Source organism: Abramis brama, assembly GCF_963993115.1.
Source record: "Abramis brama genome assembly, chromosome: 1".
Taxonomy (NCBI): Eukaryota; Metazoa; Chordata; class Actinopteri; order Cypriniformes; family Leuciscidae; genus Abramis; species Abramis brama.
The window spans coordinates 27,335,571-27,359,773 of NC_139963.1; the positions used below are offsets into that span (position 1 = coordinate 27,335,571).

Consider the following 24,203-nt stretch of genomic DNA (forward strand, 5'->3'; position numbering starts at 1 on the left):
ACTACATTTCCCAGAATTCCTTTAAAAACTGTTTCTTTCTTGAACCTTTGTGCTTTCCGTACACTCGTCACGGGACTGCTTATGATTGTTAGTCATGGGGAAGAAGACATGTTCGCAGTAGTTGTCCAGTTCGCAGGTTTAATGTATGTATAATTGTAAAAGTTGACATGGCCAACATCGCGAAGAAAGTGTCATGGTCTGGCCGAGGCGAAGATCGCGGAGAGAGAACGCCACTGCTGAACGGTGCCGAGGATGGGAAATGCAACAGAAAGGTACCAGACAGGCCATGCAGACTACATAAAAGACATGTATTGGACTCACATTCAATATAGAATGTTTTGGCTTCTACTTATATGAATTACTTGCTCTGCTGATTAAATACCGCATGCTTGTTAAGCATGCAAAGGTATTGTGTTGGCTTGCAGACAGCAACATGATATTGACAGTACAGTTGCTTAAACTTCATGTCATTCCACAGTTTTGAAACGAAAATAAAATAGTTCTTAAACCTATTATAATAGGGTAAAACCTTTGTGTTACTTGTTAATCCTTGTAAGGTCCTTATGTCCTTGTATTTGTGCATGGTGTTTTGCAACTCTGGATATTTGGATTTTTAACTTCCCATTTCTTTTAACCCTCTTATTCGGCTAAGAAACTTCAAGCACCTGTGATCCTGTGACCTACAATGAATCGGTAGTTTTTTTGTCAGAGCCATAGCTAAATTCTTGCCCCTCACTGTATACTGCACTGGGCTTCATTCATTGTTGTGGGGCCCCTCTTTGCATATACACACCCAAACTACAATGTGTGTGTGTGTGTGTATATACAGGTTATTGTGAGAAGAATTTATGTTAAAATATAGTCATATTTTTTGTATTGTTGATGTATATTCTAAATGTAGATTAACGTAGACTATTGATAAGTGTAATGTGTTTGGTTCATAGTTATCTGGGGGAGGTATATTTCATATAGGCAGGCTGAGCACTGTGGACCTTGAGGAGGAAATCACACCCGAAGAGGTAAAATCTGTTTGACATCAATTCATTTTTATTCGCTTAAAAAAAAAAAAAAAAGGATCCTTAAAACAAAGAACACTTCAATAGCCCTTATTCCAGTCCAAAAGAGTGGCTTCACTGTTTTGATGCAGCTGTAGTTTGTTTTAATTTTGAAGTGTTTGTGGTTTATTCATGATTTGCACGTTAGGCTGCACATAAATATGTTCTAAATATCTCCTAAAATCAACCACTCTTGGCAGGAGACTGACTTGATGTACTTGATTATTTGTGAGGATATGTTTCCGAATGTGCTGGCATGAGGGCAAGTTTGCTCATGGCTGCAAAGAGTTGATGTAGCTAAATAAAGTGTTGTGCTATTCTGATTGTATGAGCATAGAATGACTGTATATGCCCTTGATGACTGTCGGCCAAATGCAACTCTTGAGTCTGTTTATTTTTTATTTTTTTTTAATTCACACAGGACATTGTGAGAAGTCGACCGAAGGAAATCCCTCACAACGAAAAGCTGCTTTCCCTCAAATTTGAGGTAATTGAATCTAGAGCTGACCTCTCTCTTTCAATTGAGCGTCTGTTGGGAATGTTTTGAAAAATAAGTAGGTTTTCAGTAACTTAGCTTAAAATGAGGCAAAATGCAACATGCACACTTTAAATAAAGTGTCTTTGAAGAGCTGTGCTATAAAATGTCACAACTATGCATTCTGTGTTTCAGAGTCTTGATTATGATAACAGCGAGAATCAGTTGTTCCTGGAGGAAGAGAGACGAATGAGTCACATGGTCAGTAGACTCAAATGCAGTAGCGAACCATGACTCTTGAACCTTGGCCCCCTCACCCCCTTCCCTCGTCGGGAAAAAGTAAACCCAACCTAAAATCAGCCTAGCTTCCTGTGTCCTCTTCTATAATACTGCATGTTACCTTTGACAAGAAATGCCACAAGCAACGAGCGTGAGAGTTATCACCAAATTAAACAAAAAGTAATAAAATGCAAATCATCATTACAAAGAGAGTTGCATCATCACACAATCGGTGTGTCATTACAGCGGAATATGGTGACAACTGGCCACAAAAGCAACAAAATTTTATGCAAGCCGGCGCATCAAGACATCGCTCAGACCGTAGCACATTAGCGACAGACACCACATGTTGATAATTAATCATATCATTAGAGCAGCTGATTAAATGTATGTAACAGACCATATTTAAATTATGATTTGGGAAAAATATAGCTATTATGCAAAATTACAGCAAATTAGTAAAGCCAAGTTAGTAAATTTACAGACTGACCAGTAATTTTTCAAATAAGCTGTTTTATCAATTAAAGACAGTGGCAGCGGCAGGCAGAATAAAATCAGTCACGTAACCTATTAGATTTTAAATTAGTTGCACAACTTGCACAAACGGGAAACAATTCCAGCAGTAAAGCTTTAGTTTGATTGATGCTGGCATCCAGGGGTATCACTTAATTGCTGTGGTTTAAAGGTGCTGTATGTAACTTTTTCACTCTACTAAAGCATAAAAATACCATAATATGTTTGCATATTTTGAGGAAACATGCTAAGTTCACATACTCGTTTCTCTGAAAAACACTTTTACGGCCAGTTATTTTACTTTGAAATGTGCGTTTCCAGGCTGGAATGTTTGTTTTTGTTTTGGTCTGTGATACTGCACGTTGCCAATTTGCCAATTTTCATTGTCATTGGCGCTCGTTCCTGTTGCGTGTGCTCAGACTGGTAACCCGTGTGAGCGCCGTCCAGTCTGAGGAGCAGGTGGCGGTGACGATCTCCGATATTTAGAATTGGACTGCAGTACCTATTTCGACCACTAGTTGTCATTCTTACAGACTGCACCTTTAAATGCTTTAAAATGCTTTGGTTTTCTGAACACAATGAAGCAGCTCTAGTGTTGGTCTTCCTTTGCCGATTAACTCTTTTCTTTAAAAGTTCATTTTGAAAAATGCGTGGATAATAAATTAGCAACGATGTCCTCCTCATTAATGTTGCTTGCGGTTTCCATGGCGAATAGTGTTAGCTATTTTATCAGCGCCCGCCCCTAAACACATTGATTTTTTTTCAATCACATTATTTTCTTTATAATTTATATCACTGAATGAATGAATGAAACTAACAGCACAGTTTAGCACATTTTTTTTTTGATAATCTCCAAATATGGCTTGATCCAAAATGAATATGCCATGCAGTCATTTTGAAGATTTGCAGAACGGCGCTCACTGATAAGCTGTTTCCACTTAAAAGCAGTTTATTCAGTGTACTGACAGAACGGACTCTGGTTATAGAGTCTATAATTGTTATAGCCATTGCAGATTAACATGAAATGCTGATTTATCCTAACCACAGGGTTTTAGATGTCTGGAGATCAGGCGATGGGTGATCTGTGGTCTGATTGGGTTCTTCACTGGTCTCATCGCATGCATAATAGACATTGCTGTGGAGAGTCTTGCTGGGTTCAAGTACTCTGTAGTCAAACAGAGTATCCTTTTTCTGTCAGTCATGTAATTTACAATCCTCTGATATAATCTGTTTCTCATGTAAAGCACTCAAAAAAGTGTATTTGTATAAAAAAAGTTTTTAAAGTTAATTAAAATTAGCCAATATACTGCAGTTCTTGAACAATTTGTCACAACATAACTTTATTTTATGCAATCAGTTTACATTTGTAATATGAAAGTTGGTGTAATCCATTTCCTTTGGGATTACATTAATAATTTGGCCATAACCGGATGCACGGCAATCCAGATCCAGACAGACACAGACAGATTTGAAATTTTATTTATCTAATGCAATCTGTCTATGTAGTTTATTAAACTTATTTCTCAACTATATTAAAATGAGGATTTCTTCATTTTTTTTCCAGGAAAAAGACTATTAATAGCAATGTTTAGTATAAAAACTCCCCCAAAAAATCATGTTATTATGCAGTAACGTACCTCAGTAATATTTTTAATACAGAGCTAATCTGATATGTGATGTTTCTTACTGGCTTCAGAGTTTCTTTAATCAGATGTTCAGACATTGAGAAATTCACAGAGCTCGGAGGCCTGTCCATCTCTCTTATACTGTGGGCAGTGCTGAACTCTGCTTTCGTGATGGTTGGCGCCATCGCTGTTGCTTTTATTGAGGTTTGTTTTCTTCCTGTCCCAATTATATTTATGTTGTGTGACTTCTGCTTCCCTTCTGTTTTTCAGAGTCACTTCAAATAAATCATACAGCTCTTTCTAAACAATGTACTCAAGCAGAAAGCAGAATTTGGCTGCGTTTGCAATAGCATACTAGCATACTGTATTATTAAGTATATTTCTCGACTTATTGAATCAGATTGGGTTGTTACTTCTTTTTTTTCACCAAAATTTTTGTTGTTGAAATAGTACTTTTTTCTGAAAGAAATTAATACTTTTATGCAGCAAGGATGCATTCAGTCGTTCAAAAGTGACTGTTAAATTAAGTGCTGTTTCACTATTAATCAAAGAATCCTCGGAAAAAATGTATTACGGTTTCCACACAATTATTAAGCCGCACAACTGTTTTCAACATAGATAATAATAAGAAATGTTTATTATCAGCAACATTGAAGACTGGAGTAATGATGCTGAAAATGCAGCTTTGACATCACAGGAATAAATTACTTCTTAAAATATATTCAAATAGAAAATAGTTATTTTAAATTGTCAAACAATTTCACAATGTTGCTGTTTTTACTGTATTTTGATCAAATAAATGCTGCCTTGGTGAGCATAAAAGACTTTGTTACTGACCAAACTTTTGAATGCCGTAATGTACATTTGTATACTACGTAGTATTTACATAGTTTTTCTTTGAAGATTGTTTAAAATTCAGTCTTCTCGTTTTCTCTCAGCCCATTGCTGCAGGAAGTGGAATCCCTCAGATAAAATGCTACCTGAATGGAGTGAAGATCCCTCGGGTTGTTCGACTAAAGGTGATGTCTTTTATATGTCTTTTTTTTGTCATAAAGCTATGTAGAGCAGTCTTGGCCTAATGGTTAGAGAGTCAGACTTATAACCTGAAGGTTGCAAGTTTGATTCTCAGTACCGGCAGGAAAATGTAGGTGAGGGAGTGAGTGAACAGCGTTCTCTTCCACCCTCAATAATCCTTGAGCAAGGCACCGAACCCCCAATCGCTCCCTGGGTACCGCAGTGAATGGCTGCCCACTGCTCCGGGTGTCCACGGTTTTCACTTCTCACTGCTCCTAATGTGTGTGCACTAATAGTAGGGTAGGAAGGGGGGTTCACCTGCACCCGAAAGGTATATTTTTTGAACCTAGTTTTTTGTAATCCTTAAGGTGTCTAGAAAAGGAATTTTGATGTTCCCCACGCAAATTATTGTCCCATATGTGATTTTTTTGTATCATCTTTTGTGTCCGTGCTTGATTTTCGGCTGTGAAAAATGAAAACTTTAAATCTACATAGAATCTGAACAATACATCCTATTGTCATGATTAGATGATGTATGGTGCATTAAAACTCAAATAAGTGCAAAAAAATTTAAAAAATCTGTGACATTGGATCACTGGAACTCCTCCCCTTTGGACCCTATTGATGTATGTTTTCTAACTTTTGTATTTTTATAGTCTTTATGATGTCTAATAAGCAAATTTTGATGATCCCTAGTTGAAAAATTGTCACATGTTGGTCCAAATGAACATCTCCCATAATAAGGAGTTACTATTCAAACCGTTATATTGGTATTATATTTATTGAAACAAAATAGAAAACCACTCATATAGTCTAATGTGTATATATATATATATATAGGGTATAGAAAATCCCCATTAGAATAAACTGAAATAGAAAAAATGATTCTAATCAAATGTCAAAAGGTCAAGGGCAATGCTGTCTATTTATCATACAGCAGGTCTTCATAATTGACCTCTTGCTCCTCGTCTTCTTCACCATCTCCATCCATCTCCTTGACTGTTTCCTCCAGCAAGTCAGTGAGTAAAGTGGGGAAGATAGGTCCACAAGACCACACTGGTTCCAGGGTACCCTATTCAGTCTTTTCCCAGCCTTGGCCAGGATCATGGGGCTTGGGACACCAGAATATCGGTGTGGCTGCTCTCTTGTAGTTGGCCAGACGGTGGTCGACACGGTTGATGTGTGGGACCAGGTTGTCTCTCCAGGGCGGGAGCCTCTGTTATGTCCGCTCCGTCTCTGTTATGTCCGCTCAGGACAAATTAATCTGTGTTCGTTTGGTAACGCCTTGCTGCATGTTTAGGTTGCAGCTTTTTTGGTCTAAAATGTTTGGTTCCGGTTTGTCTGAAAAGTAAAGAGTGTTGCATGCATAAATCTCTCGTCCAGCTTCCTTTTTTTATACACAACAATTGGCGACGAGGATGGCTGAATTTTCTCTTCCTCCTCCACCTCCTTTCCTTGCACAGAGTGTTTTATTGAGACGGTTTATGTTTAGACAACGACACCAACTACCAGGGGAGTCCGTCCATCAGTACGTCTCCAACCTAAAAGGTTTAGCCAGCCATTGTAAATTCGGCGCATTGCCAGACGAGATGATACGCGATCAATTGATTGAGCACACAACACAGGCTAAAATCAGGGAGACGTTGCTACCCGAATCAGACGACTTAACACTAGCTAAGGCTGTTGACATTGCATTCCAAATTGAAAGTGCAGCGGAATGTGCCGCTAAATTAACACAGACAGAATCATCATTAAGCCAAGCAGTATGCATAAGAGCACAGTCACATGACCAGCAACAGCAGCAGCCATCTAGCTCTGGTTTGGATGTACCAGACACAGACCCAGTCATGCATCTCACAAGATAAGAAGGGCCGCGTCAGCATCAAAGGCAGTTTTCCTGCGGTAACTGTGGATCAAACACACATGCCACCAGAGCCCGGCACTGTCCAGCTAATGACCAAACATGCCGTAACTGTGGTAGGAAAAATCACTTTGCAAAAATGTGCTGCTCTGACCCCTCCAGGTCAGATGCACACACTCCCCATGGTTCACCCACCATAATTCGCCATGTAACATCGGGGCCCATGCAATTCAAGTCATGTAGAGTGAATATAAACACAGTGTGTATTCCCCTGCTGCTAGACACAGGTGCAAGTGTCTCCCTTCTGAATGCCAGTACATACCATAAGTTCTTTCATTCCTGTCCACTGTCCACGCCCACTGCTGTCCTACATGGGTATGGTAACTCAAAAATTGACTTGTTGAGGTCCATAACAGTGACTGTTATCTATGGCACTAGGGTCTTGCCCTCCTTTGTCTTCAATATGGCCCGATGAGGGGTGAATTTAATGGGGCTGGATCTGTTCATGGCATTGGGATTTTCACTCATTGACACAGGGGGGGCTGCCATTATGACTGTCGCTGCCGGACCGCATCAGAAGTGGTCATCACTGTTGCAAGGGCTGGGCTGTCTGTCTGCTTTTGCCCATCAACCCCTCATTGACTCCTCGGTGACGCCAGTCGTCCAGCCACTGCGCCATATTCCACTGGCCCTGAAGGGATGGAGTGTCTGTTGAGCTGCAGCGGCTGCTGGATGCCGGTATCATTGAGCTGGTTGATGCTTCACCATGGATTTCAAATTTGGTTGTGGTAAGAAAGAAAACAGGGGCTCTGCGAGTCTTTGTGGACCTCCGCGCAGTAAATAAAGCTGTCATCCCAGACAGATACCCATTGCCCACGTCGGAGGAGCTCACGGCACAATTTTACGGCTCCACTGTCTTTTTGAAACTGGATCTCAGAGAGGGCTATCTCCAGGTGCCCCTCAACCCTGAAAGCAGAAACCTGACGGCCTTCGTTACACACCTCTGTGTTTTCTGCTACACAAGGATGCCGTTTGGCCTTAGCTCTACCCCCTCCTGCTTTCAAAAGGTCATGACCTCAGTACTGGCAGGTATACCAGGTGTTGTTATTTACCTTGATGATGTGGTGGTACATGGTGCTACTACGGCTATCCATGACAGTCGCCTGCAGAGTGTGTTCGAAGCCCTCCTCAAGCACAGTTTAACCCTCAATGGGAGCAAATGTGTTTTTGCTGTGCCGGCTATTGAATATGTAGGCTTCCGACTTTCCACTGAGGGCATCTCTCCCCTTCAATCTAATGTGGAGGCCATCCTCTCCGTTCCTGAACCGATCTCGGCTGCCCAGCTTACTTCATTCCTGGGCATGACGAGCTACTACATGAAGTTCATGCCTCGGTATTCAGCCATAACAGCCCCACTGCGCCAGCTGCTTCTGAGAGATGAGCTGTGGGTCTGGTTGTTAGAATGCACCAAGGCAGTGCAAATTCTTAAAGCTCAACTTACCTCACCTCCAGTGTTGGCACATTTTGACATATCCAGTCACACCCTGGTCACCTGTGACGCCTCGGCCATGGCGATAGGGGCTGTACTGTCACAAGTACAGAATGGCGTGGAGAGGTCTGTTGCATTCCCGAGCTCTGAACCAAACCGAACAAAGATACTCAGTTGGGGAGCGGGAGGCACTCGCTTGTATGTGGGCTTGCGAGAGATGGCACCTCTACCTTTATGGCCGCCAGTTTACACTGAGAACAGACCACCAGGCCTTGACAGCTCTGCTTTCCTCTACTGGCACCGGGCACAGGTTGCTGAGACTGCATCGTTGGTATGACCGCCTCCGCCAATACAACTATACTCTACAGTTTACCCCGGGCCGGGATAATGTCGTTGCAGACCTTCTCAGTTCCTGTCCAGGCCCTGCCTACCAGTGAGATTATTCTCACGCTACACACTCTGCTCGAGTCCACGGTCACGGCAGCCTCAAAACAGGATCCAGTCATCTCCCAGCTCTGCATCTACAGTCGTCAGGGATGGCCACGGGAATTACCAGAGGAGCTGTTAGCATTTTCTCTGGTCAAGCAGGAGCTCTCTTGTTGGAATGAGACATGTGTGGCGCGTGGGTTTTGCACCGTGATTCCAGGGGCCCTTCGCGCCCGTGTGCTGGCCATGGCACATGATGGCCACCTGGGAATAGTGAAACTTAAACAGAGATGCCGCGACCTGGTGTGGTGGCCAGGCATAGACAAAGACATTGAGGCCCTTGTTAAAGAATGCCCAGCATGTCTTGTAAGTGGAAAGACTGGTCGTCGACCCCCGCCACCCCTGCAACCCCTGGCCTGGCCCTCAAAACCATGGGAGCATCTGCAATTAGACATATGTGGCGAGATCCACGGTGCCCTCCACTATCAGCGGTTCTTGGTCGTAGTGTATGGTTTACACTCCAAATGGCCTGAGCTGACCACTACCGGCTCCGTCACCTCCCAGGTCATTGTGGACTTTCTGGAGTCTCTCTTCTCCCGCTGGGGCCTTCCACAGACCATTACCACCGACAATGGTCCACAGTTTTTATCTGTAGAGTTTACTTCATACCTGGAGAACAGGGGGATTCGACACATCCATACAGCCCTGTATCACCCACAGGCAAATGGCAGGGGGGGAACGCTTCCATCAATCCCTAAAAAATGGCATCAGAACACATCAGGCCCAGGGCTGTTCCTTTAAACAAGCCATACATCTAACACTGCTACACTACCGTGCTACCCAGCATTCAACCACAGAGGTTTCCCCAGCCTCGCTCATGCTGGGTAGAGAGTTACACCTACCACTGGACAGGCTCCACCCCACCGCAGTCCAGCACACACTCACACCAGTCAAAGCCTCAGTCACCCGCTGTCAGAAGTGGATGAAACAGTGGTTTGACAAGGGTCAGGATACTAGATATCACTGTGGCAGACTGGTTGAGAGCTCGCCGACCGCACAGGGAAAACAAGATGGCATCATTTTGGTCCACTCCACAGCAAGTGGTCTGCCGACTGGGACCAGCCACATACCTCCTAGATGATGGCACCCGCTGGCATGCCAGCTGCCTTCAGAAGGTGCCAGCACCTCCTGCAATGTTAACTCAGAACAGCGGGGACATAATGCCACCCAGAGCGGAGCAGGAGGACTACATACCACAAGTAGCCGCACAGCCTGAAGATACTCCCTCGTTATCACACCCAGTGCCCCATCATCATTGTCGCTGCCCCTTTCCCCAGCCTCCCTACCACTGTTCGCCTCACCTTCAGCTGTGTGTTCTCCACGGCCAGTGCGCGCCAGGGCACGGCCCGATTACCTGAAGGACTTTGTGTCTACTTTTCATAGTTGAACCCCCAGAGAGGGGAAAATGTTATGTCCGCTCAGGACGAATTAATCTGTGTTCGTTTGGAAACACCTCGCTGCATGTTTAGGTTGCAGCTGTTTTGGTCTGAAATGTTTGGTTCCGGTTTGTCTGAAAAAGTAAAGAGAAGTGCATGCATAAATCTCTCGTCCAGCTTCCTTTTTTATACACAACAGTCTCATCCTCTCCAATAATTTTTTTCAGCATGATGCTGCGCACGTTCACAGATTTTTCGTGGGCCTGGCCATACATTACACATGTAAAAGCCTCAATGTCCTCCACCACATCTGGCTCCACAGACCACTGATCACCAAGTTTTCTGAGGACACAAATAATTATAGTATTGCAAAGTCACAATGTATCAATACCTATGTTAAGCATTAATTGCCATTACATGCTACAGGATATCTGACTAAAAATACTCACTTGAAGGCTGCATAGTACTTTGGATTACTCTGCAGCTTTTTCAGAGGCCCAACCTTCCCTTTGCCTCTAAAGGTACTTGTAACGTCTTCTCCTGTGAAGACTTATAGGCAGAGTATTGTTGTACAGTAGTCTGCCCCCTTACATTCTGCCAGTTCGCTGACATTTAGGATCTGCCTGTGCTTTCCGGTCCCAATGTCGACGTACTAATTATTTATGTCCTCAGAAAACTTGGGGATCAGTGCTCTGTGGAGCCAGATGTGGTGGAGGACATTGAGGTATTTACATGTGTAATGTATGGCCAGGCCCGCGAAAAATCTGTGAACAATGTGTGCAGCATCATGCTGAAAAAAATTATTGGAGAGGATGAGATGCTTACCACCAGATTCAAGGTGGATCTGTCCCGGCTCCTGCCCTGCAGAGACAACCTGGTCCCACACATCAACTGTGTCGACCACCGTCTGGCCAACTACAAGAGAGCAGCCACACCAATATTCTGGTGTCCCAAGCCCCATGATCCTGGCCAAGGCTGGGAAAAGACTGAAGAGGGTACCCTGGAACCAGTGTGGTCTTGTGGACCTATCTTCCCCACTTTACTCACTGACTTGCTGGAGGAAACAGTCGAGGAGATGGATGGAGATGGTGAAGAAGACGAGGAGCAAGAGGTCGATTATGAAGACCTGCTGTATGATGAATAGACATTATTGCCCTTGACCTTTTGAACTTTGATTAGAATTACTTTTTTCTATTTCAGTTTATTCTACTGTAATGGGGATTTACTATACCCTATATATACACACATTAGACTATATGAGTGGTTTTCTGTTTTGTTTCAATAAATATAATACCAATATAACGGTTTGAATAGTAACTCCTTATTATGGGAGATGTTCATTTGGACCAACATGTGACAATTTTTCAAGTATGGATCATCAACATTTGCTTATTAGACATCATAAAGACTATAAAAATACAAAAGTTAGAAAACATATATCAATAGGGTCCATAGGGGAGGAGTTCCAGTGATCCAATGTCACTGATTTTTTACATTTTTTTGCGTTTATTTGAGTTTTAATGCACCATACATCATCTAATCATGACACTTCTCATATCTATCAATTCCTCATGCAAAGACGAAGAGAAAATGGGGTGGATTGTGTCTGTAGGATGTATTGTTCAGATTCTATGTAGATTTAAAGTTTTCGTTTTTCACAGCCGAAAATCAAGCACGGACACAAAAGATGATACAAAAAATCACATATGGGACAATAATTTGCGTGGGGAACATCAAAATTCCTTTTCTAGACACCTTAAGGATTACAAAAAACTAGGTTAAAAAAATATACCTTTCGGGTGCAGGTGGACCCCCCCTTCCTACCAGACTATAACTCGGATGGGTTAAATGCAGAGGACAAATTCCTAGTATGGGTTAACATACTTTGGCCTTTACATCACTTTCACTATTTCTCTCTCTTTTTTTTAAGAGATCTCTAAAAATGTATTTCTTCTACGTCCACAGACTCTGGTGGTAAAGGTCTTTGGTGTGATCTGCTCAGTTGCTGGAGGTCTTGCTGTTGGAAAGGTACAATAGAAGATCTGTCAATTGGGATTAATGAGACTTTAATTTGGAGTTAACAGACTCAGCATCTGCTCTTCTCTCCCAGGAAGGGCCCATGATTCACTCAGGAGCAGTGGTGGCTGCAGGAGTATCTCAAGGCAGAAGCACTTCACTGAAAAAAGATTTTAAGGTCAGTTTTCTGTACTATTGAGTCTACTTGAATCTAACAGTGAACATGGAGCCTGACTGCAAGTTTCTGTTTCCTGCAGATGTTTGAGTATTTCCGCAGGGACACAGAGAAGAGAGACTTTGTCTCGGCAGGAGCAGCGGCTGGAGTCTCCGCTGCCTTCGGAGCCCCCGTTGGTGAGGCATGCAGAAAATCATTTCAAATTTTTTTTTTTACATCAGAGTTATGCAAGTTATGCAAAGTCAGTAACACAAATGTTGTTATTGTTAAAACATATTAAAATTCCTTATGTACGCAGAGTTTTAGCTGTAAGTGAAAATACATTGTGTTCCTCTGAATAAAAGCTGTTAAACTGCCCTGGAATGAATCTTGGATCAGATTGTTCAGGATCATCTTTGATTCATTGTGTTTTTTTGGCACAGGTGGGGTTCTGTTCAGTTTAGAGGAAGGCGCATCTTTCTGGAACCAGATGTTGACTTGGAGAATTGTGAGTGATTGTGAATAAGAGCTTGGCTCCTCATTAAAGAGCACTGTCTATTTCACTGCTTGAACCTCTCATCCTGCTTTGTTTTTGATCTAGTTCTTTGCTTCGATGGTCTCCAGCTTCACACTGAACTTTTTCCTGAGTATTTACCATAACAAGGCTGGACAACTCTCCAGCCCCGGTCTCATTAACTTTGGCCGCTTTGACAGTGATGTAAGTCCTGTATCTTTCTCTCTCAGTTACTCTGACAAGTGTTTTCACAGCACCGATATTTGAAAGGAAAATCTGTAGAATTGATCCTTAAAGCTTTCCAAAATGTCACAAGAAAGAAAGAAAACATCGCAATATTTTGGTGTATCTATATCAGTCATGACATTCCTGAACTAAACTGAATGTGTGTTTTCTTTTTTTAGACTGTGCAATATAATTTATATGAAATTCCTCTCTTCATTATCATGGGAGCTTTAGGTGAGGGGAACATCACTTTGTCTGTGCATAAAACATCTTAATAATTTTGTTTACAAAATTAAAATCAGTGGATGTAGCTTTTGAATTATTTTTCTGATTTTCTTTCGTTTTCCAGGAGGGGTGCTTGGGGCATTGTTCAATTTGCTCAATAATTGGCTAACAATTTTCAGAATAAGGTAGGATCTCAAGCTATTGAACTCCGAAAGTCATGGGTAATATGTTTTGCATTAATTTAAGGAAAACATTTTTGAAAATCAAAATGTTGTGTAATGGAAAACTATTATTGGGGCCACCATGCATCTATTCCTTATATTGGCCATTTTAAGTCATTTTTGCAGCAACTTGACAATAGTTTTGAGATTCTGCTAAATGGATGGTAGGTTTTGACATTGAATTGTAGGTATGTGTGTATCATTGAACAGAAGCAGTTGGGATGTGTACGACGACGTTTACATATCAATGTGTAGGTTATGCCCTCTTGTCAAATTGAGGCCAACAAGTAAAAGAAGAGACTTTCCAAACTTGTATGGAGTTTAATAGAGTCTGTGAATGACTGATACTGAAAACACAAAATATCTATGTTTGAAAACATAATGTTAAGTAATATTGGAGAATATTACATTTAACAAACCTTTTTATTTTTAAACGTGTCAGCTTTATTATTTACACTGCCATTCAAAACGCTTGTGGTCTGTAAGATCACTCAGTTTTTTGTTGTTGATTTGTTTGTTTTTTAAAGAAATTAATACTTTTACTCAGCAGAGAGGCATTTAATTGATCAAAATTGACTGAAGACAAAGTTACTCAACTTTTTTATTTCATAAATGCAATTCTTTTAAACTTTTCATCCACTTCCATCCATCCATCGGCCTGTGAGATTTTAACAAGATGTGTTATGTCTCAGGTACGTTCACCGGCCGTGTCTGCAGGTAATGGAGGCTATGCTGGTTGCGGCGGTGACCGCTACAGTTTCCTTTACTATGATCTATTTCTCCAATGACTGCCAGCCATTGGCACCGGACCACACTGAGGAATATCCTCTGCAGGTGTTTATGTGCTTACTGAGCTTTCAAAATGTTCTCTTAAATGATACAATGCTTAGTTGAACTGCTCCTAGAAATGCTTCTGAAATGTCAAACAGAAACGTGATTTGTTATATTGTTCATTTACAGCTCTTCTGTGCTGATGGTGAATACAATTCCATGGCCACCGCCTTCTTCAACACACCTGAGCGGAGTGTAAGGAGTCTGTTCCACAACCCTCCAGGTGTGTCTCTGTACGGGTGTGGTTGGTTGTGAACGGGCTTGAGAATGTGTGTGGACATTATCAGACTTTCTTTCTCAAAACATCAACCCTCATTGTTATTGCAGCACTTCTTGAATTATGCGGTGTGTCTGCATGTTTTTTGTGAATGTTTGTGTGTTTACATAATTATGTCTGTCAATTATTTAGCAGATTTGGTTACAAGCTGGAAGCAGGCCAGCTAACAGGCAGCTAAAATCTTCCTACGCTCTGGAGAGAAGCCATCTTTGATCGCTTTTCCAGAGAGCTGCAAGTGCACAATTATAGTCAGTGCTCAGTCACTGGACTAAACGAGCAAAATCACTTACCAATTGGCAAAGTTTATAATGACTATATAATGACCAAGTTGGTAATGCTTCAAAATGTAATATGATTATATTATAACATCATAATTACATGTTTTATATATGATTAATATCACACATAATGTTATGGTTTTAATATTACATCATGGCTGGTAGCCTTATGCTGCCCTCTAGAGCTGGAGAGCTTGATAGTATGCTAAAGAGAACAGATGTTCACCCTACTACAGATCATGCAGGGTTGTGCATGTCTTTTGCATTTACATTTAAGGCATTTAGAAGATCCTGTCATCCATAGTGATGTACCAACAGTGTTTTAGCTTAACAAAGAGACCGTTGTGATCAACAGATTGCAAGCATTCCATTTAAAACAACATCTGCTAGGAAAGGTATGCTTCTTGTAGTGCTAACTATAAACAAAATAAATACAGATGAAATAAAACCTAGTACAAATAAAGAAACCAATGCAATTATCTTATTTTATTGGGGTTTTTTGTGTCTTTTTTTAGAAACAAACTTTGCATATATATATAACAAACACACCTCACATATATTTATTATTACATTAGTTATAGGCCAGCATAGTTCTATAGACAAGAAAAATGTAACAGACATTATCAAAAATAAATATGAAAAAAATAGGTAAAGTAATTTAAAATAATAAAAATGACAACATAATATAAAACTTTTTTTATTTTATTTTTTATTTTTATTTTTTACAAATAATGATATTAGTACTTGAAACCAAACAAGGGGAACATGACAAGCAAAAGTGTGTATGTGTGTGTGTTTTTATATATCGTATCGTATCGTACCTCATAACTGGGCCATAACTGGACAGCCTAATATAAATCCTACCATTCCTTCTAACCAGGCTACCCATCTCTTTTTTTTAAATGAGTCCTACTGCAGTCTAGTTTTGTTTTGTTTTAATATTGAAATTTTACTGGGAATATCTCTCTCTCTCAGGAACGTACAACCCCGTGACTTTAGGGGTCTTCACTCTAGCCTATTTCCTCCTGGCTGTCTGGACGTATGGTCTGACCGTGTCGGCAGGAGTGTTCATCCCCTCTCTGCTCATTGGAGCAGCCTGGGGGCGACTCTTTGGGATCCTTTTGTCTGTCATCGCTTCCAGCCAATCAGTAAGTACTTACCCTTCTCTGCACTTTTTTAACTATAGCTACATTTTTAATTAATTTTTACAGTGACCAAGAGGGGACATGTTTGATTGACTTAGTTTTGTCGTGGCCAACGTCATATTAATTAGTAGGAATGTGATAAGTCATGAACATGCCCATGAGATTGTTTTGTCGCGGTTATGACATCCTTATGTTGTGGCCATGTGATGTAGAGTCATGGCCTCGAGATCAGTTAAGATCAGATCAATTAAGAAATGATTAATGATATATTAACATAACATTGGCTATTAAATTGTATTGCGCGGGATGGTGTATAGACTGCTTTTGAACGAAATGTATTAATAGCTAATTGTTTAATATTCATTTTATCTATCCCATCCAACAGTCTTTTAAATCCATTCACTGATCATTTGTTTTTATATTAATATTTATATATTATTATTATTATTATTGGTTACATTTTTATTATTCATTGTTATGCATTTGCTTTATTTTCCCCTTCATTTCTTTTATCTCTTTACCTAATTAACTTTCTGTATATTATGTTACTTAAAGGGTTAGTTCACCCAAAAATGAAATTTCAGTCATTAATTATTCACCCTCATGTTGTTTATTTGTTTATTCAAAAAAAAATTCTCGTCTGTGTCAGTGTCCTACACTGTTGACGTTGTAAATACTGTGCAACGCTTCTGGGTTCTACGTCAGAACTCCTAAAATTAAGGGGTCAGAGAGCTCTCCGTTTTCATCAAAAATATCAAAATTTGTGTTCTGAAGATGAACGAAGCTCTTATGGGTTTGGAGTAATTAATGACAGAATTTTCATTTTTGGGTGAACTAACCCTTTAAAGTATATATTTTGTAGTTAAATACTGTAAATGCCCGATCATGCCAATAAAGTTCTGTCTTTATGACTGTATTTCTGTAGACTACACCTGTAGCCTATGTGACGATACATGAACGTATGTTTTCATTTGTAGCCTCTCGTGCCCGTGGCAGCATTCAAATGAAGTTTGGATAATTTGTTATTATTAATAGGCTATGTTATAAGAATATTTAAGCTACATTTTTTTTATCTCATCCCAAAGTCTTTTAAATCCATTCACTGATATGTAGGCTATCTTAATTTGTATTTTTTTTGTGTGTGTGTGTGTGCGAGTGTAAAGGCTCCATTTGATCTCATTATCTCTTTACCCAATTAACATTATGTATTGTCTAATAGCATACTTACAGTACCATATAGCCTATGTTTTGTAAATACTGTAAATGCCTGACAGTCATGCCAAAAAAGCTTGGATTATATGACTATTTCTGTAGGCGCACTGGAATTTTACGGGAAGTTCACTTCACAGGAATTTACATATTAGTATATATTTCATTTTATTTAGGTTTAATAGGCATAATAATAGAATAATAATAAAAATAAAGACACGAAATGTGTGTAAATTGCTGTGAGATGGGATGGGTAAAAATGTTTTCTTGTAGGCCTATATTATTTTATGTTCTTCTTACATATTCTTTTATCATTTATTGATAATAATGAACTTTATTCGAATGCTGTCTATAGGCAAACATGCGCGCAATATAATTATTATAGGCATATCCAGCGCCATTGTTTACGCATTTAACTCGTGGCCATGAGAAATAGATCTCGTTCACTCAACATAAAGAAGTCACAAGAAAAATGTATAGTTCCCTCAACATAGGATCTCGAGTCCACAACTTTACATCGCATGGTAATATTACATTCCCACAAATGAATCTCTCATGGCCACAACATATTATCACGTTCCCACGAGTTAATATGTCATGGCCACGACAAAACCAAGTGAACCGAACATGTCCCCTCCCGGTCACCGTAAATCTTTAACCCCAAATTTGAGAAAAAATAGAGCTAAAATATGAGGAAAGATTAACTGTACTGTGTTGTGGACATTTTCTAAACTGATAGATTTGGGCGGATCCTGGGAAATATGCTCTGATGGGTGCTGCGGCCCAGCTTGGTGAGTTATTGATGATTCATGTTCATTTTAACTAGATTTTCTTTAATGAAATGCAGCAGGAATGCAGTCTTGTGGTTTATAATAGTGCTCCCAACTGCATTTCTGTGAAGGAAGTACGTGTCATCATTAACAAATATAGCTGTTTTGTTAATTTGACAGGTGGCATTGTCAGAATGACACTCAGTCTCACTGTAATCCTGGTGGAAGCCACCGGGAATGTGACCTATGGCTTTCCCATTATGCTTGTGCTGATGACTGCCAAAATTGTGGGGGATTACTTTGTAGAGGTGAGAAGCAAAATATCTAGCATGGTTGTTTTTGTCTCTTGTGAACTGGTGATTTGTCTTTCCAGTAGTTTTTTGTTTGGGTTTCTTAAGGGTGTCACAAAGCATTAGTCATGCATGCATGTCATTTATGTTTTGTGCTATTAGAGCATGAAGCTCATTTGTGCATTTGTCTGACTGGTTTTTGTTGTTTATAGGGCCTGTATGACCTCCATATTAAGCTGCAGAGTGTTCCTTTCCTCCACTGGGAGGCTCCTGCTACTTCTCATTGGCTGACGGCCAGGTAACCACACCCTTCGGCCTTACATGTCATATGATGCTTTTATCTTCTCTGATGCACTCTATACTGACCCTCAGTTCTAATCAATGTAACAGTAATTCATACAACCATGCAACATTAAGGCTATGAATGCTAAATCATGTATGTACAATTTTTGTGTACAATAATAATTTTCGGAAAAAATAACATTACGATGCCCAGAAACCCGTATATATATATATATATATTGTTAGTGGCGAGAATTTTCGACAATTATTGAAGCGCACAATTATTGAAGCGCACATCCGTGTGAAGACTGTGCGCAAGCCACAAGAGAACACTGTATCTGCGCCACTGATAGCAGAGGCCGGCAACGATCACTCAGCTTGATTTAAAAATAACGATTTCAGGGCTAGATCGCCTCTAATTTAACAAACAAATAAAACGAATGCTCTGCTATTTAACTGGAGATGTTTTATTAGGTTCATTGGTTCCGCGACATGTTTCAAAAAGTGGTGGGGACAATATCGACCCTGGCAAAAAGTGGTGGGGACATGTCCCACCCACAAATTACGCCTATGCTTTGTAGGTCAAACACAGAAGCGAGTTAGCATTTTAGCACTTCCAGTTCCATCGGCCTGAAGTCAATGGGTTTTTTGAATGGGGTTTTGGTTAAATGGCTGAAATAAGGTCTGTGGGGAACACAAGCTCAAGATAATCTTCACATTTTATTCTACAACATAAAATACATCAGTATTACCCAACACGTGATTTTTTTTTTTTTAAGCTTTTACGTGTCTTGAAAAAGGCCGTTGCTAATAAGTGGTTAAATGGGACTAAAGAGGCTGTCGAGGAGATTTAACATCATCACGCTGAACAAGTAAACTCACATCCTCGTTGTGCTTATAATTGTGCTCTTATAAACTATTCTAACTCAAATGTTCTGGGAAAATGTTTTTAGATAATAACTGAAAGAGTTATCGGAAGCTTAGTGACGTTGAATTTGTGGTGCAGTTCTTTTAAAGCCTACCTTTAGCTTTTTACTTCTGGCGACTGCATTTATGCTTGAAAATTCATAAAACTTGTTCATCTGTGAAAATTATCTTGATGGACAAAACTTGCAAGTATCATAAACTTTTGTTGATCATAGAGCTTGTTTTTAGTGATAATCCAAAAGCCTATGGAAAAATCCTATTGGGTTTTTGTGGGTTTTTCATATTTGAAAATATTTTAAAGTGGATAAAAAATGTATATTTATAATGAACAGATTTATACTTTAGACTAAACTAATAAAAAAGAAAGTAAGCACGTTGACCAAGTGTATACTCATTTTTCTGTTAACATATGTACTTGTGAAGTTTGTGGCATGAAATGTTTATTAGATATTCAAAGACCTTACCTTTCAATTATTAGACAGAACTGTTAAACAAAGACCGTAAACTAATGAAGATGGAGAATGAGTGCTTCTGAGCTCAGCGCTGTCAAAATAAAAGTCTTGCTCAGGCTTGTATCAGCCGATGCTATAACAATTTTTTTTTATATATATCTTCTGATATATCGTCCTTTGCAATATATCGGTCAGCTACTAGTCTAGTGCAGTGTTTTTATAATTAACCAAAACTATTACAATTGTTTTCATTAATTGAAATAAAGCTTAAAATAAAACTTACTAACAACTAACTTACTACTTACTAGTATTTTAGTTACCAAAATAAAGTAATAAAATAAATAAAAACAAATGTATTAATAAAGCTGAATAGAATACTTTTTAAAAAAATAATAAAAATTATAAAAGCACAACAGTTCGGCTAGAACTTAATGTAAAAATGAAAGCGAATTTAAAATATGAATACGTACTACAATATTATATAAATAATACTCAAATAATGCTGGTGCAGTGTCATATATGTGAATATGTTCACCTCAGGGAGGTCATGAGCTCTCCAGTCACCTGCTTTAACAGAGTGGAGAAGGTCGGAACGATTGTGGACGTTCTTAGCAACACATCCACCAATCACAACGGCTTCCCAGTGGTCACCCATACTACTGGGCATGATGAGGTGACATAACCATGACATCAGATCCTGTTACTCCTAGTATATTCCAGTTTTAACAAAGACTAAAAGTTGCCCATCTTCTTCCCGCAGCCGGGCAAAATCTGTGGACTTATTCTCCGCTCTCAGCTTATTGTTCTTCTCAAACATAAGGTGTGGACATATTTTATTATGATGGCTTTAGTTGGACTTTCATCTTTATTTTATAGGCAATACTGTAACTGTTACTTTGGCAAATTCTAATAGTTCAGCCCTCTGTGACTCAGGTGTTTGTGGAGAGGGCATCTTCACGTCTCATCCAAAGGAAGTTACAGCTGAAGGACTTCAGAGATGCATATCCGCGTTTCCCTCCTATTCAGTCCATCCACGTCTCTCAGGACGAGAGGGAGTGCATGATGGACCTCACTGAGTTCATGAACCCGACCCCATATACTGTGCCTCAGGTCAGTTAACTTAAGTAACTTACAGCGTAGGATTAGCTGTAAATTACACAACTTACAGATTAGCAGCGTAATCTGGCCAAGGTCTCCCCACAGACTGAGACTGTCTGACTTGCATGTAAAGCAGCCAATCATAGTTTTTGTTTTTGCATGCCATTTAAAGGCAAGTTTATCTGAAATTGATTATGTAAGGAATAATTGGCTCTGGGCCATTGAATTATTAGAAAAATAATGCACAACTGAGGTGGTAATCGTGTCGTGGCCATTACACCTCGGGTGTGCATTATTTTTATAATAATTATAACAGCCCGGAGTCAATTATACTACGGTTATCACACCTCAAAACATTGTTCAGATGATGAGAGAGAGATATTTTAAGCGTATGTGAATTACCTGAGTCTCAACAGTGTTCGGCAGCAGCTTCTCTACTAAAAGCGAAACTATAGGTTTATCTGCTATTGTTTACTATATTTATATGCTTGGTCCGTGTCGTGTTGTTGTGGGTTTTGGTTCTTTTGTTTTTATAGGCTGAAAGAACCTTTCAAATAACTGAAATCATATGGCAAAATTATATGGGCATGTAATGAGGTCAAGACCTGCCTGGAACTACTTTAGCTGTGTGTTTCCCTGAAAATAATTGCACACCTTACAACGTTCGTCAACCAAACCGATTCAAGCATTCAACAGCCCCGTAATATAAATCATAAAAAAAAAAATCGACTAGCATCAAGAGAAAAAAAAATTTGAGGCAGAGACTAGAACCTCTCCAGTTTGTGGTTTATTCATACATGGAATTGAGCCGTGTCCAAGCCTTAACAAGAATGCCACTGCCACACCCATACAAGAAATGCCACCAGGAAGTGTATTTTAGTTGACATGAGTATGTGGTTAAATCATGTGCTGCATGAATAACTGTTGATTTTCATATTTGATTTCAGGAGACTTCACTCCCTCGTGTGTTTAAATTGTTTCGGGCGCTAGGACTGAGACATCTGGTGGTGGTTGATAATGAGAACAGAGTGAGTCTATCAATATTCCAAATGTGTTACTACTTTTAACTCACAGCTGCTGTTTAGGAATGCACAATATGTTAGTACTATATTAGTATTATTAATCAGCTATTGGCTGATATTAGTCTTTTTTATTTATTTGTCAGTATCGGTTGATATTGAATATTTCATTTTGCATGTTCATTTCTTCTAGTTTTAGATTTAGATTACCTTTCTGTCATGATTATTTCTTTAAATAATTTAATATAATATTTTTTCAAATTTAATTTGTTATTTATTTTAATTTCTTTATTCGTTTAATATAATTAAATTTATTATAGAGGAAATAGTATAGAACTTGAAAATCGTCCATTTATCGTTTGTCTACAATAACATCAAACTTCAGAAATGTTACGAGTTTCTAATTGCCTGGGCTTTGGATGTGAAGGTTGTGGGGCTGGTGACTCGGAAGGATCTTGCACGTTACCACATGGGTAAAGATGGCCTGGAGGAGCTTCACCTGGCTCAGATGTGATTGGTTGTCGAGTTCATCCTGGACCCTGCCTTCAGAGCCTTCAGAGCACCAGCTTTGGACCGTAATAACTCAGGGGCTGGTCAGAGTCATGTCAAAGATGCCAAACACAAACCTGCAACATGCACAAATTTGTCCGACATTCAGTATTTTAAGGGCTTGATTATTTGAAAAATACATTTCTCCTTTACAAAAAAAGTTAGTTATGTTGATTTGAGCGTTGAATGAGCACATTATGTTAGTACATAATGTTAGTTTTGCACTATGTGACTATTTATTACATTTATAATATTTTAGAGTAGATGAGCTTTTCGGGAGCCCTAACTTTTCGTGGCTCTCCAAAAGCATCATTTTGTGTAACCTTACATGTTTATCATGGGTAGTTATCATTTGAGACATGTACATGAATGCGTCAAGCCAATGATAATGTATATCACCATGACAATGTGTCACTATGCATTTATTTAATTTTTTTTCAACAAGGTTTTGTTTTTGCAGTCGCAACAATTCCTGCACAATATAAATTATGAATGCTTACTTGCTTATGCATAAAAATAGTTCTAGTAAAATGCTGTTAGCTCAAAGTAAGACATCAGTTATGAATGTGCAGGACAATTTAAGCAAGTTTACTGATCTTAGATTTCTCTTATGCCCATTTGTAGCATTACGAAACCTATTGGTGATACCTTTATGTGCACTTAATACAGACTACTACATTGTTACAGTTAATATGGTTCTTACAGTTAATATGGTTCTTTGCATAATTGTTTACCTAGTTCTATTTAGGATTTTTAAATGTTTCTGTCTTGGTTTATCAGTTTAATATTATAAAATATTTTTGGGTAGATCAGGCCCTAAAATTAAATGCATAAATCCTATTTTTCATGTGGCAAGTTTTGGTACGAGCTAAAAACTAGCGAGTGGTTTTATGTAGTACATTTCCTGAGGGCAGTTTGCCTACAGAATGTGAATTTTCTGCCTTGAGCTGCATTTGTTTTCTGTGAAAATCTATACTTTAAAATGAACACATAAATCACAGTATTGGGCAGTGAAAGATTATGCTAAAATAATTGCCAAGCACTGATTGCAAGAAACGGTCTTTAACTGAACATTAGATCAAGCGTATAAACATGACGTTGTTGTCTGTGTGCTAAAAAACTTTGACGAATGCTGTACGCCTCGATGTTTAAAGCCAACATTTTTTGTTTTTATTGATCAATGATCTTTTGCTCTGCTGATCTCTACTTTTATATTGTTGTTGATTTGAAGCAACAACAAAAAAGAGTGAATTTTATAACCATTTGAACTTTGTGAACTAATAAAGCTATGATTCATCAAATGAATTCCTATTGCCTCTTCAGTAATTCTCTCAGATAATAATGGCTGATTGGGATTTAAAAAATATCAATATCTCTGTCTTTTGATCCAAGACTGTATTATTTTAAATGTGTATCTGGTAAAGGTTCATTTTATCAGCTTTTATGAATACACTAGCATATAGATGGCTTTAAAATTAGTAAACATGGATTCAAAAAAAATTATTTTTATTTTGGGAAACGTGCAGTGTGTGTATATGCAACTGACGA

At 39.2% G+C, this 24,203-nt stretch overlaps 1 protein-coding gene across 2 annotated transcripts; it reads left to right on the forward strand.

Annotated features, from left to right (window-relative positions):
* Positions 1-60: 60 nt before the first annotated feature.
* clcn7 (chloride channel 7) lies at positions 61-23,960 on the forward strand. Of its 2 annotated transcripts, XM_084117009.1 has the most exons (25): positions 63-272; positions 945-1,019; positions 1,477-1,542; positions 1,726-1,791; positions 3,370-3,502; positions 4,042-4,151; positions 4,886-4,966; positions 12,139-12,201; positions 12,284-12,367; positions 12,447-12,540; positions 12,787-12,851; positions 12,945-13,061; positions 13,262-13,316; positions 13,432-13,492; positions 14,221-14,362; positions 14,489-14,582; positions 15,890-16,062; positions 18,008-18,059; positions 18,219-18,346; positions 18,541-18,626; positions 20,530-20,662; positions 20,750-20,809; positions 20,923-21,099; positions 22,035-22,115; positions 22,534-23,960. In XM_084117009.1, the coding sequence occupies exons 1-25, from the start codon at positions 168-170 to the stop codon at positions 22,618-22,620; spliced, it is 2,388 nt and encodes a 795-aa protein (XP_083973135.1). In that variant the 5' UTR covers positions 63-167; the 3' UTR covers positions 22,621-23,960. The 2 variants fall into 2 exon arrangements, with proteins under 2 accessions (XP_083973136.1, XP_083973135.1); XM_084117010.1 differs by lacking the exon at positions 945-1,019 and having other exon boundaries at positions 61-272.
* Positions 23,961-24,203: the final 243 nt, after the last annotated feature.